Below are 17,259 nucleotides of genomic sequence, written 5' to 3' on the forward strand. Positions count from 1 at the left end.
GCATGCTCTTGACAATAATTCCCAGTGGAAATGTCTGCTGAGGAGGTACTATCTAACTTGGGTCCAGCCTAGGCTGAATGGTTAAGTTCTATGTTTTTCATGTATTTGTGTATTTATGCTAGTTCTGAAAGAAACTGAATATTGGTGTTGATGCAAAGCACAAATGAAATGGCAGCCTGTAAAATCATCATCTCTGCAGAGATGCTGAAAAGGCAAAGTTTGCTCATGTGTCATAGTAGAAGAAAGGATGGCATGAAGATGGGATCAGATGGACATTTTAAAATGAGGAGGGAAAAAAAAGGGAAGTTTTTTCCCCCTGAAAGAATAACTCACTGTGAAAAGACACAGTGGAAGCCAAGAGGCTAAAAAAGTTTAAGTGGCTGAACTCGTGCAGGATAGGTCTGATCAATGGGCATCCAACAGTGGTCTGACCACAGATTCTGGTCAGCCCCATGCTGAGGGAGGCTGGAGGACTGTTATAGTGAAAATGGGTTATTCTCATACTCCTCCCAAAACCTTTGGTAGTGGCTGCTGTTGAGGGTAGGACACTAGTTGTCTTTGTGAAATTCAGCCCAATCAGAGGGATGCCAGACTGTACAGAGCGCAGTGCAGGCTCGCGTTCCTGGCTCAGCACAGGGAAGCCTGGGTATGCACTACGAGCACGCAGGGCTGGCACTCCAGAGACACTCTCAGCTTGAAAAAGCTGGCTTCAGAACTCCAGAAATGATGAGGCGTCTCCTAACAGAGTGTTTAGGCCTCTTCCTCAAAAAGATACTGTGCTGGAGACTTCTTCATAGGCACTTTTGTTAATAATCTGCTCAATCTAAAACGTGCTGCACAACATGACCGAACGAATATTGCTGTGAGAAATACTTTCCCCTTGTTTGAGTAATTTGAATTTGTAAGCTAATGTAAGTTTTTGTATTAAATAATGTACTGTGTGCAATTTTCTTTCTTGTAAAGCACTTTGAAGCTTTCAAAGGGCACTCTAGGTTAATAAATAATATGGTATTCTTTGCCAGAACTGTAGGGCATTTCCCATAAGTTTTGAACCCTCTTTGCCAAAATTGCAACATGTTGCATGCCAAATCCTGCACACAAATGTTCTGCATGTGGCAAATACATCTTGGTAAAGACCAGAGGCATGGCATTCCTGGATTTCTTAGAGAGTGGGGGAAGGGAAAGAAGTAGGAGGGAGTAATGAGGGAGGGTAGAGACAAAAAAGAAACAAGAAGTCTGTGCATACATCTAAAAAAACCCCAACAATAAACAACTCCCACACACCCCAACCAACCTATAACCCACACTGTTTTCCAGCACTGAACCCTTTGCTGCATGCAGCACAAACTCACAGGTATCTAGACTGGGTCTTTCCTTCAGTTATGGAAATCAGGCCTCCATTTCTGCAATAACTGTAGATTCTTCAAACCCAGATGTCTGTAAGGGTCAAAACACCTGCAGACTTTGCTTCTCCAGGCACAGGCTAGCGTGAACAGCAAGGCTGCAAGCTTGCAGAAGCACGGTCTGGATTAGCACTATTTAACAGGCTATGAAAATGAATCCTTTTCTTCAGGCTCAGTCTGAAGATGTATTTCATACGCCTTGGACTACTGGGAGTAAACCAGGACCAATATTTATAAGGAGCAAACACTCACCTTTTTGCAGTCTCCCCTCCAGACAACGAGGCTCCTATTTCTGTAGCTTGGGAGAGGAGGTGTGTGAAGGAGTAAGACCCAGAAATTAATTCAGTGCATTTGGCGGCGTATCGCATTGGTTAGATCACTGAAGGCTACTAGGAGTTTGAAATGCCTTTGGTTAAAATTTTATTGATTTAATCTCTTTATGCATTAGCACAAGCAAGTAATTTCAACATTCCATGCTAGTTTGGACTGAACATCTACAGCAATCTAAAAGCTTCTACCATTTTCTGCCCTTCACTAAATTTTAACAAAGCTAGTAACAAAAAAATTCTTAATCAGCCAACACCAACCCAAGGGTTTAAAAGGTACTAAAAGCTACTTGGAGCTAACCAGGCCTTAAGCATCAGGATTTGCCACACATTTTAAAAACAAATTGAAGTTAAAACTGAACTCCACATTCTGCAACACTAAATGAACGTTTTACTATGTGGTTTCTTTTGAGGTGGCAAGAAATGACTGTGAAAGCTTTGCTGCTGCCAGAATTACATTGCTTAGAGAAAAATATCCTGTGGGTCACCATTTGTTGCCATGATTTACAAAGATAAGGTCTATAGTCAGTATCAGTTTCATGCTGAAGTTTTAAAGGAAAAAAGCTTTCTGCAGGGTTTGTGGATTTCTGCATAAGTGTCTGTGTTGTTGCAAAGAGGGCTAAGTGATGCTCTCTCACAAGCTTTCCAAGGAAGTTGGCACATTTCTTCAGATTCATCTCCTGCAAGCTAAGACTCTCCCCTCCATTGCTTCTGTCTATCCAGTAAAAAGCTGATATGCTATCTAAAATCAAAAGGCAGAGAGAGGGGTGAGAGCAAAACATGTTTTCTAAAGAGTAGAGAGTGAGGAGTAACTGAGTGCTGCTGTTGCAGTTCACAAGGAAAAGCCTCCCCAGGCACCGCTTTATCATTTCTTCCGTCGGTTGGGCCAACCTGTGCTCGAGAATGGTGACCAGACGAAGCATATCGAAATGGTAATCTGTGTCGATGAACATGACTTCCACCTCCAGTCCTCCCCCTGATTTTGGAGTGATGCAGCGGGCTACTAGGTGATAAAGCATTTCTGTTTTGCCTGTTCCTTCTGGACCGTGGAATTCAATGACATCTCCTGTTCAGAGACAAAGCGGCAGGTTGTCAGGTAAGAGCATTTGTGCCTCAGAGCCAGTTTGCGGTGTTCACTCAGCCAGTGCTCACTATGCCACTCACTGCAAAATGCTTTTGATATCTACAAAATAGTTTAAATCCTGGTTAATATCTACCAAGAGAAATGTTAATTTTCAAGAAAGGCCTCTAAAGTGAAGAAAATCAACTGGGAACAAAGTTTGAGAAACCTCCCTGCCAACAGCATCCGGGACACTGGTATCAGTAACAGGCTGGCAACTGGATTTCTACTAGCAGAGCACGTAGATATGAAACTGCTTCTTTTGCCCAGGGGAACTCACAGATTCCTTCAACTCCAGGCAACGACTGCTGCCTGAAGCAAAGGTCCTCTGCTCATAAATGGACTCAGCCTAACTGCTTGATCCGTGTGGGTCAATAAAATGCAGCTCAGATAAACTGAAGATGTTGATTAAAAAGGGCATTATACTTTACTGGGAAACCAGTTCTGTTCCTGGATGTGAATGCATGATACTCTAAAAGTCTTTTCCAGAGCCTTATGATGCCTGTATGGGAGCAAGACACTAAAAAAGAAAAAGTTAATGTACTAGTTGCTCTTTACAAATGTCTGCTTTGGGAAACTGGATTATTTATTTATGACATGTTGGATTTTAGGCAGTATGGCAAAGACATACAGGAAGGTGAGAGATTTCTATGGCCTTGGCAAGCACAAATGGCATAGAGGCTTTTCACAGGGGGGGATGCAAGACTAAGGAATTAATTGCAACTTTCCTTAGACATGTCTGTGCCTGCCTGAGCTAAAAGGGTTTTTCAAGCCATTAGTCCACTTCCAGAGGACGTCCTTGTTCATACATGCATCTAGTGTCAAGATGCAGCCTGGGATGAGGAGCAGAGTGTGGCTGGGGAGAAACTAAGCTCTGGTTTCACCCATCACAAGCACAGAAAGCAATTTATGCCTGGTGTGACAATTTTATTCATTTCAGTGACGTTCAGACTGCTTGTCTCTCCATAATTAAATTCCTGCTGCTCCACAACTGTAATTCCATTTTTATGAATTTCTGATACTTTTGAGAGTATTAAAAAACTTGCCTCCCAGCCCTTCCCTCAGCTGTTCTGAAAGGCTTTCCCCACTTTTCAGATGGAGGACCACACCTCCTATGACATACAGCTGTGTTTTCTCTTCCTGTTCAGAGGTCATAAAGTTCAAGGCTGCCACTTGCACCCAGCAGCTGCTCTGCTGTCACAGACTGTGCCAAGGGCATAACCACACCCTGTTAGGATAAGATATCAGCTTAGAAGAACTCCTCCTAAACATGCTGGGTAGGTCATTCCCTCATATTTCATCCATTGAAGTATTTTAGAACAATTGTGTAGGATATCTCTTGCTAAGGAACAGAGTGTGTCTTCTGTCTGCCATTCTGACTGGCGTTTCTGAAACCAGACCAATAACTGAACTGGGCCAATATGGCACACAGATTGTTTCACCCACCTTTGCAATAAAATATGACTTGCTCAAAGTCAGCAAACCCAGCAGTTTTCTATGGCCACTCAGAAGCAATCTGGAGCTACTGTTTGGTAATGCTTCAAAAAAGTTATTCTGTGAAATAAAAGCTTGGCTTTATCCATGTGAAGGTGTTCTACCAGGATGTCTGTGTGTCACAGAAGAACACTGGATGAGCTTTTACTGGCTGAAATAACAGATTCATTTAAGTAAAAATTCTAAGTTGAATGGAGTCATTCTTGGGAGTCTTGGTGGTGGTTTATAAATGTTAACAAGACAGCTAAGGACCCTTCAAAGCTTCTTCAGCACTGCTGAACAAGACACACATCTGCACTGATCCAAACACTTAAGTTACCCTGGAAAGACTAACAGCTTGGACTGTGCAGAACCTCACGAGAGCCAGGGATTTCTGTGCCTTCATGATTATCAAAGAGGCTGCCCACAAGAAGAATGGGTGCAAACCAGAAGCCATTTATAGCACCATCTATAAATGTAGGGCTTCATTAAATTAGCAACCAGGCTGTTACAGTAAGATAAGAGGCTAAGTACATCCTTCTGGATCAGAGAGGACAAACCATGACACAGCAGAGGAGGAAATGTGGCCAGCAATGTTTTCAAGAAACCTTTGACAACCTCACAATAGGTCATGGAGGAAACTTAGTGATCAGTACTAGCATCATCCATCAATGTCAAAATAGCTTTGAAAGGAGCATTAGTAAAAAGATGCTGTCACAGGATGAAAACAGGCTGAGAGGCAGAGGAGGAACAGACACTCTAACATGGAAGAAAGTTATAGGGAAATTTTCCTATCAGAATTGGTGTTGCCCAGTGTTTAACAGTAGATGAATGTTCCATCAGCTTGATAAAATGTGTAGAACACAAACTAATTGGGTTAATAAAGGTTTAAGATTGTGAAGATGTAACATCAAGATGGACAGGCAGAATGACTTCATGTGACATTCAGCATGGGCAAATTCAAGCACATTTTAAGGAGTCACCCAACGCATTGCTTGGCTCACAGCAGCCTGAACTGGCCCACTATGAGCAGATTAAAGGCTACAACAGTCCACTGCTATGCAGGGGCACACAGGACAAGCTAAATGATGTTGCACCAAAACAAATCTTTAGGTAACACTAACGCACTCAGCACTAACTCTGCAGGTTCCACTTCATCGGATACCTTGAAGTTACCGGACTAGTAATTAACAATACTGTGCAGAAGCTGTTGCTAATATTTGTACCATTTAGAAGTGAAGTAGAACAGCCTAATATTTATTCCAAGCCAATACTGGGTGCCATACTACTGCTGCACATCACAGCCTTATACAGACATCCACACCTTCACCAGTGGCATAGGAGAAATATGAGTGGCAATGGTGGAAGATTATTTAAAGCTCGTGTCAGTTCTGCTCCATTCCAGAAGAGCCTAAATGGTATGTAATTAATGTACTTATGTGTTCTTAAATAGGCAAGTCCATCATAATTAGAAGCAGTGACTAGACTATCACAGCAGTACCTATATTAGCTGTTCCTGTTTTATAGTACTCTGGCATAGATGTTGACGTAACCTTTGGATAGTTTATTGAAACTTCATATATATGTTTGTTTCCAATGCCATCAGGAAAGAAGAATAATTTAGGTCTTTGCACTGCTTTAATCATAGCACTTTAGATTAAGAGCTGTTCAGTACAGACTTCATGGGCAATGTATTACAGTATTCCACAGTGACCTACTAAAAGTCAGGTTCATGACAAATGGAGGTAGGTCTTCAACAGGGATTTAAGGCTGAATAATGAGAACACACATCAAAATAACACATGGACTCACATAAATACTGTGGTATTAAAAGACAAAGCAAAACTGTAATATGAGGTGAAATCCATTTATGTATGTATAGCTACAGAGCTGTGCTAGTATGTTAGGCAGCTTCATTAATGTCAGCTAAAAAGCATGATCAAAATGAGTAATAATTGATGCCATTTGTTAAAAGCAGAAGAAAAATAGAAGCGCTTCAGAAGCCAAATGACTGTGCTGGCAGACAGAAACCAGGGAGGAATTTAGAAGGCTTCCAGCCATCTTAGAACTGAGGTTCTGGAACAGTCTTTGGACAGACATGAAAAAACTACATAGCTTTAAGATAAATAATAATTTATTGATAATAATTTGATGATGTAATTATGTAAAGCTGTTGACTGGGATGGCAAAGGCAATGACTGACTCCCAGAAAAACTTCTTATGGTCTGTTCTACCAGAAGGTGGCCAGTTTAGTCTCAAACATTGGGGGTTTGTGTGTGAAATTGCTTCAAAACAAAACAAGAGGCTGAAAGGTCAGCATTTTCATTGCTGCATTTATTTTTCAAAACAAAAATATCTTTTGAGGACTCAGGAGCCTCGTGAAACATACAGCAAGTTGATTAGTGGTTCTAAACTCTTCTGGGTAACAAAGCAGTTCAGAATTGAGGGCATAGCCTTCTCTGTTCCACTTGCATTGGCTTACCAGTACTTCTCTGCCCTTTATCTTTGTTATCTCATACCTGAAACTTTCTGGGGCAGAAATCATGTATTACTAAACCTCTGATGGATTCTCATGTGCTGCAAAATAATACATAGGTAGCCTCACAGTGACTGCATTTGTAGACTAAGCAGCATCTCTCAGCCAACTACCTCAGTTCTTTTTATTGCTTTTTCTGCTCTTTCTTCTGAACCTTCTCTAATTTGTGGGAATTCAAATTGCAGACAAGTGTGCTGATAACCACTGCAGCCACACACTTCTCATATGAAACCCATCCATTCATACATACATTTAACAACTGGAGTACCTCATAGCATGGTCCTTACTATTTGCCATTCAGATGCCTTTGTTAATACCTATTTCTAGGCTTGTGTAATCAGAGTAGTCAGTTGCACTGTGAAATCCATGGAATTTCACACAGTAAGGAAAGGCAGTCTAACTTCTTGAATAATCAAGGAATTACTAAGTGTGCTAATTTCTCCTTAACTCAGTAATTTCTTTCATTAAAACATCCAGTCTTGATCTTAAAACTTCTTCCTGGAAGAATGTACCTTAAACTTTTTGTACTGGCATCACTGGGAAGTAGGCCAATTTCTCCAGTTTTAATTCTTATTTAATCACTGAAGGTCTATATAAGCCATTTTGAGCCTAACATTGTCCAAGAGCTCACTCAGCTGATTAGTACCTATGTTCATGGTTGAACTGTTTCCAAAGTTCCACCTAAGTGATATTAGGACTTTTCAGGCCAAGACTGAATGGCTATGATGAAAAATATGACTTGCTCATGTCCCTTTCCCAAAGGGATCCAGACCCATTCCATGTCACTGAATTCTGCTGTTTACTGTATCTTGAGTTCTCTGCACATTTCTGCAGTTGTGACTCTGTGGTAGTTTTTCAGACCCCTGATTCCAAAAAAAAAGGTTAAATGAGAGGATCCAGAACAAATTTCTGCAGAACTACTAGAAACAGACCGAGGTGTCACCCACACCTTTGTTTTCATACCTATAAACCAGCTACTTTGAAGTCCATTTAACAACATCTGAAATGGTGACACTGCATTATTTCATGTTATCTAGTTTACACAAAACTACATCAACAATTATAACTCTGAATCCAGGGCAAAAAGATCTGTTTGTATGCTTCTCTCTGTCACACTACTCCAAGAACACTTTTACAGCCACATTTTTTCCACAGGTGGGATAAAGATGCATTTTTACCGTGAACAGGAGATCCCTCCTCAGGGAACAGGTAAGGTTCCAGATCCTTCAGAGAACTTCTGCCCTCAAGTCGTGCAAGCAGCTTCTCAAGAAAAGAGAAGAGATGTGTTGTTAACTCAAAGTCATGGACCTTGGGAATCCAATTCAAAAGATTCTGGGAACTGGGAGCTTTCCATGCCAGCCCTAGCAAAAGATTAGTTTGAATACATAGTGGAAACCTATAGTCTGGACTACAGAAGGTTCCATCCTGACAAACAATTAGCACAGATTCAGTGGCAATAAGGAGGAGATACTCATTAGGAGAAACAAAGCCTAAAAAGAAAAAGCTGCAAAGGTAGGCTAGGAAGAGGGATTGCCTCTGGCATACAGCAGCGCTGCTGTCTGACAGAACAAAGGGAAAGAAGATCATTTGTAATACCCAGCACCTCCACATGAAACTACGGTTGAGAGGTGAAACACTACCCATCATTAGTCTCCTGAGTGAGTCCCTCTGAGCATTCGTAAGTAAAACCATGTACATTTCATCTGAAAAGTTATGCAGGACTCTTCTGGACTACAGTCCTATTGTATCAGAGTTACTTGTGCAAACAGGGTAGGGATTAGGAACAGTCAAAATTATTAGGCCACCAGTGGCTCTGCAAAAAGCAAACTTGGATCTGTAAGCACGTTCCTCCAAAGCCCCTTGTAAAGCATGTCCATTGTAAAACAAATTAATCCAAAGGTCATGCACAGTTTCTTAAAGTGACAAGTAGTTTGTGTAGCAAGTAGACAGGTACTCACATAACTTGTGTTATTTGCAGTTCTGGCATCCATTCACAAACCAAGAATGAACGCTTCAGCCAGAACTGAAGCTGTTACTCCCTACATGCAGTAACGTTGATGGGAAAGGCCACTGTCAGGATGCTCGGAGCATTGCCAGAGCATGCACCCTAGTGCCAGATACTTCATTCTCCAAGACACCCAGCTGTCACTTAAAGCCTGAAACAACCCAAATCCTGTTCACTTTTATCCTGTCCTCATTCCAGCCAGTCACCAAATAGGCAGTGAGCACACACCTTTAAACACACGCTGCCTTATCTTGCCTTTCTCCCTGCCACATCAATGAGCAGCATTTGCTCTGCTTAAAAGTTGTTTGAACAGTTGTGTTTGTGTGTGTTTGCCTTTACAGTGGCATAAAGCTCCATTAAATGGCCCTGAATTTACTTCAAGTGGTCACAATGGGAATCTAAGTGCGACATTTTCATTGACATTTTAGCATTTCCTTCCATTAACAAAATGTCAATGTTTTTGCCTTTGTTTGCCTGTTCACACACGTTCAGGAGAGTTTTCTGACATGTCCACTGAAGGGCCATAAAAGCACTTGAATTGACCTTGCTCTGGATCTGAGGATACTCCCGTTATGTTTCACACATTTGTGCAGTGCAGAAAACACTCAGTGAGCTCTTGAGTATTGTGAGAACCAGTAGGGTTTTGTGACCTTGACAAAGCAAAAATCCAGATGATCCACAATCATAGAGGAATGTATCTTGGTGCACATAAAGCAGGAGCTTGCAACCACCAAGGGGGCCATTGCAGCCCCCTCTCATGCTAGCAGCTGCTTGCACCTGGCCCTGACCCCCAGTGTGGAGAGGCTGCACCCACCACAGAGAAGGGCCAGGAATCTCTCACCCCCTCCTCCACAGTGGGAGTTCAGAGAAACAGGAAAACCACCACAGGCTGCTGCTGTCTGATGCTTTTCATTTCTTAGCAAAGGAAGCACCACTCTGCCACTCAGCCATCATGGGGGCTTGATTATTGGCACTGCTGGGGCTGGGAGCCACATCTCTTGCTGGTCTAAAGACATTTCTGTGGCCTTCAGTTTCCCAATTTATTTGTACACTAATGAATACATCCCCTGCAGTTTATTTCTTCTGGAAACAATCGGCCCCTGTCTCTTCCAAGACCATCCCCTTCTTCAGTTTATTGCTGGAGCTTTGGAAATGCACAGTAGATTGATCACTATCATCTAAATATGATCTGTGGTTATGTAAATGACAAGTTTATCTATTTGTTTAACTACAGGTGCTCACTCTGAGCACTGCTCACGTAGGTAGTTTATGATAATACTCTGATGAGAGCACACCTGTGTTTGTAGCAAACTTGTATTTACTTCCGAGTTCTGAAGCAGGATCTCCAAAGGCACTTGCCTCATTAGTGTCATGCTGGGAGCAATGGGGTTCCTGGCAGGAACAGCTAACAATTTTCCTTCAAATCTAACAAAGGTTTGTCCACACTGCAGAAGTGATGGAATCAAAGCTGAGATGAGACACTAGACCTCAGCTGGTATTACGGATGGGGACAACACAGGTATTTCTGAATTGGGAAGTCACCTTGGCTCTGTTCCAGGGGGGGCATTTCCATTCTGCCTTCTCACATTTCATTCTGTAAGATGAGGGGCTAGGGGGTGTGTGGAAATGGAGTTTTTATGGGGTGATCTGGATAGTGGGCATCAGGTGTCCCAAGCTTTGTCACAGACAGCATACAGAACACAGTAGCACAGTGCTGCTGAACCGCAGAATGACTTTGCTTGGAAGGGACCACTGAGATCATCTGGTCCAACCTCCCTGCCATGGACAGGGACTCCTTTTGAGTGGGAAAAGCTTGGGAAACAAAAATCCCAATCAATTTCACATCACATATTAAAGACTGCAGATTCTAAAATGTAACTGTAGATGCTTGTTTCTTCCTTCAAAATGTTTCCTGTATCTTCCTTCACACAAAATGCCAGCTTTGACTGACCAGCTGGTGAGAGGTCTCTGCTGTTAGGTGTTCTTTGAAAAATGTACTGCTAGCAATGCAGAAAACAAGCTATACAGCAAGAGTCAGGCAGCAGCTGGGTCAAACTTCAGTAATGGCAAGGCTGATAAGACTCAAATATTTCAACTATGTCTTTTCTAATTTATCATATTTTTAATGAAGAAACATGCAGATGGACAGTCCCACATTACATGCTCATACTACAGTGGTTTCAATGAAGCTATGCATAAATGTAAGCATACATGTAGGTCCTGTCAGGCATGAGGTATTACTTCATTAAAATGTTAAAGAAATTCAAATTAAACACTCCAGCTCTGTCAGAGGCCGTGAGCTAACCTACAGGCTATTTACACATACAAACCTATCTCAAGTATGAGACAAAATGTAATTCTCAACCACCATAACCACTCTGAGCTTTTGTAAACTTTGAGCATGAAGACGTGCACAAGTAATTTAGAATGTATTTTATTGTGATATACCAAAGCTGTTTTGCAAGAGGCTCTAATTTGTCCTATTAATTACATCCAATAATGAGTACAAGACTGTGGTCTCATTGCAACTGCCAGTAAAATCTCATCAGGCTATTTGAGGAAGTATTGGTTTAAGTATTTCCTGATTCAAAGGCTTTTACCATTTTTTTTCTGGATGATGTACTCAGGTCAGCCCATTGGTTGCTCTTGGTTATCCATTCCATCAGGGGCAGCTGCTGCCATGTGCAGGCCCTGCTGGCATCATTGCTCAGGTGGACAAGTAGATGCATTTACCTGCTCAGACACAGGGCACAACTCATGTCCTTAATTTGTGTGTATTTGTTGATAGTGGAGAGCTGCTACTGTATTTATTGTTTTCAAGTGCGAAACGGCCTTAACATCCGAGGTGCCACTGAAAACACAGGGAGCTTGAACAAGACGTAAACACTCGGTATCACAAGCTTCTCCGTACTACGCACCAGGGAGTCATGGTACAGTGGGGGGTCGGAAGGGACCTCTAGAGATCATCCAGTCCAACCCCCCTGGCAGGTCCCAGTAATTAACTTGCTGAGCGCCAAGCAGAAGTCACCAACAAGTAAGGCAGAAGAAAAAACCCACCCAAGACAATTCACAAACTCTTTCCTCAGAAGAGCAGGAGAGCAATCCCACCTTCCATACTGTTTATTTAAACCAAACCTTCCTCGTAGCTCTTCTGCCTTACCGCATCCCCCTCCCCCTGTTCGTGAGGGGGATCGCGCAGGAACCTTTACAAAGGAGCTGCTGGAACACCTGGGTAACCTCTCCTGCGCCGCACGGAAGCGCCATGGCAGGCGTTCAAGCCGAGTCCCAGGGCGGCAGCCGGGGACACAAAGACAGGGCAGAGGCACAGCTATCTTGCTCTGGCTGAAGCCTCTGCCAGAGGCCAAAACCCCTTCAACCTCGAAGCATTTCGTGAGTACTGCACCGCCGGGGCACCTCCTGCCGTTCCTACCCAGCGACAGGCGCACGCCCGAGGCCGCCTGCCCGCACCGCGGGCGCAGGGGGCCCCCTCCCCCCTCGCACAGGGGAGGCGGCAGCGGCGGCCGGGAGGGGGAAGGGCGGCGGAGACGGGAGGGTGCGGCTCTGCGGCGCGGCTTCCCCCTCCTTCCCTCACACACCGCCCCCTCGGGAGGCTCCGCGGTCGCCGGGCGCTTCCCTGCACCCGCCCCGAGGGGGTGGGGAACGGCGCTAAGCTCCTCGGGGCAGGCGGAAGGGAGCGCCAGGCGTTTCCCCTTCCCCGAGCCGCGGCCTGGCCTCGCCTCGCCTCACCCTCCCCAACCGCCACAGGCAGGCCGTGCCCAGCGCCCCGCGGCTAGAGGGAACCCGGGGGCGGCGGTGGGGAGGGGAGCACCTCACCTGAGTGCCCGACTCCGCCCTCCGGAACGCGTCACCCATGGCGCGGCTGGGGGAGGGGGCGCGCTCCCGCTCCAGCTGCCAGCAGCGGCTGTCCCCGCCTCGGTGCCTGCGCCCCCGAGCGGTGCCTGCTCGGCGGGCCCGCGGTGCTGCGCATGTGCAGCGCGGCCCCCCGTGGGTGCGGCTGAGTCGCTGGGTTCGAGTCCCGCTTCCTGGTCGTGCCGCCTCAGCCTAGTCTAGCTCTGCTTGGGGTTCCCGAGGAGACGGTCACTGTAGGGCGGCGGGTATTTCTTCATTATGAAGGGCTTGCCTTTCATAGGTTGGTGGCTTGGGCTGTTTTCCCTGCTTCCAATGAAATGGGGGCATGTGGCTGGGATGACGTGATTTGAGGGATGCTCACCTGTGACATGGAGGTTGACCTGATTGAAGGGATGGGCATCGGTGACATAGAGGCTGACATGACTCAAGGGATGGGCATCAGTGGCATAGAGGCTGACATGACTCAAGGGATGGGCATCTGTGTGGCCATAGTTAAATACCTGATACCTATAAAATTGCTTTTTGCAAAAGGCAGCTATCAATTATGGGTTAAATTAAAAGGGGTCTGGAACACTTGACATACATAGAGTGAACAAACCTGCCTCAAGTGGCATGTGATTCTCCAAGGCAGGAGTTGACAGCTAGTGAGTCCCTTGTGTGAGTGGCTGTGCACCCATGGCCAGGAGTGGGACCTGTGCCTCATGAGGACCAGATGCCATGTGCTGTGGTTGTGCATACTGAGCCAGCGAGGGGGATGAGCACAAGGAGAAAGAACATGGAGAACCTGTTTGTGTTTTCCATAGGCTAAATGGAAAAACAGTAGGGTAAGAATAGCAACTCCCCATTATCTGCATATCAAAGAGCAGTAATGATACCATTCCTCTGGGTTTAGCAAGGTTATCGGTGATACTGCACGTTCTTACATTTAGGGGGAGAAGCTGGTGGTGGAGTTCTTTGTTTCCTCAAATCATATTTATCTGTATAAAAAGAGTTTCTGCTAACTTGATTCTGAATACACCACACATCAGGAAAATCTAAGCTCAGGTGCAAGGCGGTGCCTTTGCTTGCTCTTTCAAACATCTTTCAGCCCAAAATACACTGCTCCTTCTGTTCAAAACAGCCTGCTGTTGCCACCTGACTCTAACCTGAGGTTTTAGATTGACGCCATCTACTTCTATAAGGTCAGCCAGATTTAACCCAACTCAAACCAGTGCTACTATCAAGTCCTAATGCTAATCATTGAAGTACAGAAAGAAGTGTTCTCTTTGCACAGCCACAGCAGCCTTTCCTCTTTTCTGTGTATGAAAATGCATGCAGAATTAGCAAGAGCACAGAAGGTGTTTCTCTAGTAAAAAACACAGGGATGGCTGCAAGGGGGTGGGGTGGCGGGAATGACAACAAATGGCACAAAATTGCATCTGCAATAGTATCATAGAAAGGTTTGGATTGGAAAGGACTTTACAGATGATCCAGTTCCAACCCCCTGCCATGGGCAGGGACACCTTTCACTAGGTCAGGTTGCTCAAAGGCCCATCCAACCTGGCCTTCAACACTTCTAGGGACTGGAGATAAACAACTTCTCTGGGCACTTGTTCCAGTGTCTCACCATCCTCACAAGAATTTCTTCTTCATATCTAATCTACATCTCCTCTCTTTCAGGCTGCTATAGGGTCTCCCTGGAGCTTTCCCTTCTCCAGGCTGAACAACCACAAATCACTCACTCTGTCCTCATAGAGGGGGAGGTGCTGCAGCCCCTTGATCATCTTTGCGGCCCTTCTCTGGAACTGCTCCAGCATCTCCATATTGTTCTTATGCTGGGGACTCCAAAGTTTGATGTAGTACTCCAGGTGGGGTCTCACAAGAGATAATGGTGAGAATCACTTCCCTTAACCTGCTGGCCAGACTGCTTTTGATGCAGCCTATTGATTTAATTCTAATATAAGAAGGTTCTGCCTTGCAGTTTGAAAGAAGTCAACATAAGGGACAGGCAACCTGAAGACTTGCGTGTCTGACTATTGTTATAGTACCTTAGAGGTCTGGGCCACGTTTCCTGGGAGAGTTCAAAAGACTTGCTAATTAGAAGTGATTGCCCTTGAAGCTGACTGATGACTGAACCTAACCCAAGAGTAGAGTGGACTTGCAGTGACTTATGACAAAGACACTACTTAGCACATCAACTATGTGATTTATTTTTGTAAAAACAATTACAGGTTCTTTGTTGCTGCTCGTCTCTAATTAAAGTCACTGCACTAATTTTTAACAAGTGATTGCTACTTGAATTTGGAGACCTCAAATATACAGCACACATAAATGCCAGCTGACTGAAACCCACTCCTACCTCATCATTTACCACTGCCTGTATCCCAGTAGGATCCTATAGAATAGAATAGAATAGAATAGAATAGAATAGAATAGAATAGAATAGAATAGAATAGAATAGAATAGAATAGACCAGGTTGGAAGAGACCTTCAAGATCATCACGTCCAACCTATCATTCAACACCACCTAAACAACTAAACCATGCAACCAAGCACCCTGTCAAGTCTCCTCCTGAACACCTCCAGTGATGGCAACTCCACCACCTCCAGTGATGGCAACTCCACCACCTCCCCAGGCAGCCCATTGCAATGGGCAATCACTCTCTCTGTGTAAAACTTCCTCCTGACCTCCAGCCCGAACCTCCCCTGGCACAGCCTGAGACTGTGTCCTCTTGTTCTGGTGCTGGCTGCCTGGGAGAAGAGACCAACCTCTGCCTGTCTACAAACTCCCTTCAGGTCGTTGTAGAGAGCAATAAGGTCACCCCTGAGTCTCCTCTTCTCCAGGCTAAGCAGCCCCAGCTCCCTCAGCCTCTCCTCACAGGGCTGTGTTCCAAGCCCCTCACCAACTTTGTTGCCCTTCTCTGCACACACTCCAGCAAGTCAACATCCTTCCTAAACTGAGGAGCCCAGAACTGGACACAGTACTCGAGGTGTGGCCTAACCAGTGCAGTGTACAGGGGCAGAATGACCTCCCTGCTCCTGCTGGTCACACTGTTCTTGATGCAGGCCAGGATGCCATTGGCCCTCCTGGCTGCCTGGGCACACTGCAGGCTCATGTTCAGTCTACCATCAACCAGCACCCCCAGGTCCCTCTCTGCCTGGCTGGTCTTAGCTCTTCTACTGCATGGGTGAACTCATTTTTGGTATTCCAATCTATAGAAGATGAAGAATCACTGTTCAGTGGAGATCAAGCAACAAAGATTCAAGAGAGAGAGGGTGCACACACTGAATTCACCTGAGCTGTAAAAGAAATGGGTATTTAATTGCTTGACATATTTAGTAGGTAACACAGATGTGTAAATCAAATACGCTGGCTGCCTTGACTGGCAGACTGCTGTGACCACCTCACATGTGTTGCCTTTGCATTCATTTGCTTTATATGATGTGGTTGCCATTGGAAAGTGTTAAAGGTGATACTTCCTTTGATACCATTTGGCCTTAATAAAGACTCACATTGTACTTTTTTTTCATTTATTTGTCAGCACTGTAGTTTCTCTGCAGATCAAAAGTTGGATTTTGGCAACAATGTACTCTTCAAACTTTAACCCCAAACCAGCCTCATGTGGATCTTTGTCAAACCCCCTACCCTCTACACTTCATCCATCAGCATCACATACTTTCATATTTCTCTGTGGCATTTCTGAGTGATAGTTTGTAATCCATGAGTACAGGATCATACCCACTCCTTACTCCTTCCTTCCTAAATAGCAGAAACCTCCTTAAGGCAGAATCCTCTTTAATGCCTTACAGCTATCAGTAGCTCATAGTATCCAGGGACTCCATGCCCCAGCACTCCTGTTTCTACAGGCAGAAAATTATCTTCCTTTGTTTGGCATGTGGGGGGCCTCAGGGTGCCCCTCGAGCCACAGACACTGTTTATGTAGCAATTCAGCAGTAAGAGCAATGACTTCTCTACTGGCAGGAAGATCAGACTCCAGGGGTGTGCATCTCTCTCTTTGTGAAATGTGTATTGTGGAGAAAATCCCTCTTTCCCAGTCTGGATTTTGAGCATCTGAAATGCTGTGTTTTCCACAGCACATGCTTAAGGCCTTCATTGTAGGGAAAGAAAATGACGGTGCAGGAGTGAAAGGTATTTGAAGTGGAGCTGCAGCTCTGAGCAAAATGATTTTTGGGGTGGGTGTGTGCATTTGCTCATTCATATGTTCATCATTGCTAATTTCAGCCACAGAATGAAACTGGGCTGGGTTCTGGGGAAGGAAGGTCTAGCCCACATGTCCTGAGGCTGTAGAGAACTGAGTCTACTCTTTAAAGAAACATTTAATTTAAGAAGCAAAGTCCTAGCTTTAAGTTGCCAGTTGGTCTACAACACAGAGCTAGCCTAAAGAATTAACACCCTCTCCTGGAACAAGGCCTGAGGTAAGAGCTTAAACAAAAGGGAAAAGCATAGAGAGAACCCATGTAGTGACAAGAAATCTAGATTGTGTGAATATGTTTGCAAGAAAAATAACATCACATTTTTACATTTA

At 44.6% G+C, this 17,259-nt stretch overlaps 1 protein-coding gene across 4 annotated transcripts; it reads right to left on the bottom strand.

Moving 5' to 3' along the window:
* Positions 1-1,806: 1,806 nt before the first annotated feature.
* XRCC2 (X-ray repair cross complementing 2) lies at positions 1,807-14,550 on the bottom strand. 4 transcript variants are annotated; one of them, XM_068145989.1, is made up of 3 exons: positions 14,455-14,550; positions 8,037-8,118; positions 1,807-2,795 (listed from the first exon to the last, which is right to left on the bottom strand). In XM_068145989.1, the coding sequence occupies exons 1-3, from the start codon at positions 14,533-14,535 to the stop codon at positions 2,080-2,082; spliced, it is 879 nt and encodes a 292-aa protein (XP_068002090.1). In that variant the 5' UTR covers positions 14,536-14,550; the 3' UTR covers positions 1,807-2,079. The 4 variants fall into 4 exon arrangements, with proteins under 4 accessions (XP_068002090.1, XP_068002091.1, XP_068002089.1 ...); XM_068145990.1 differs by lacking the exon at positions 14,455-14,550 and adding an exon at positions 12,698-12,815; XM_068145988.1 differs by lacking the exon at positions 14,455-14,550 and adding an exon at positions 11,464-12,590.
* Positions 14,551-17,259: the final 2,709 nt, after the last annotated feature.

The sequence above is a fragment of the Melanerpes formicivorus genome, unplaced genomic scaffold, assembly GCF_026170545.1.
Source record: "Melanerpes formicivorus ecotype bairdi unplaced genomic scaffold, bMelFor1.0.p_v2 SCAF_13, whole genome shotgun sequence".
NCBI lineage: Eukaryota > Metazoa > Chordata > Aves > Piciformes > Picidae > Melanerpes > Melanerpes formicivorus.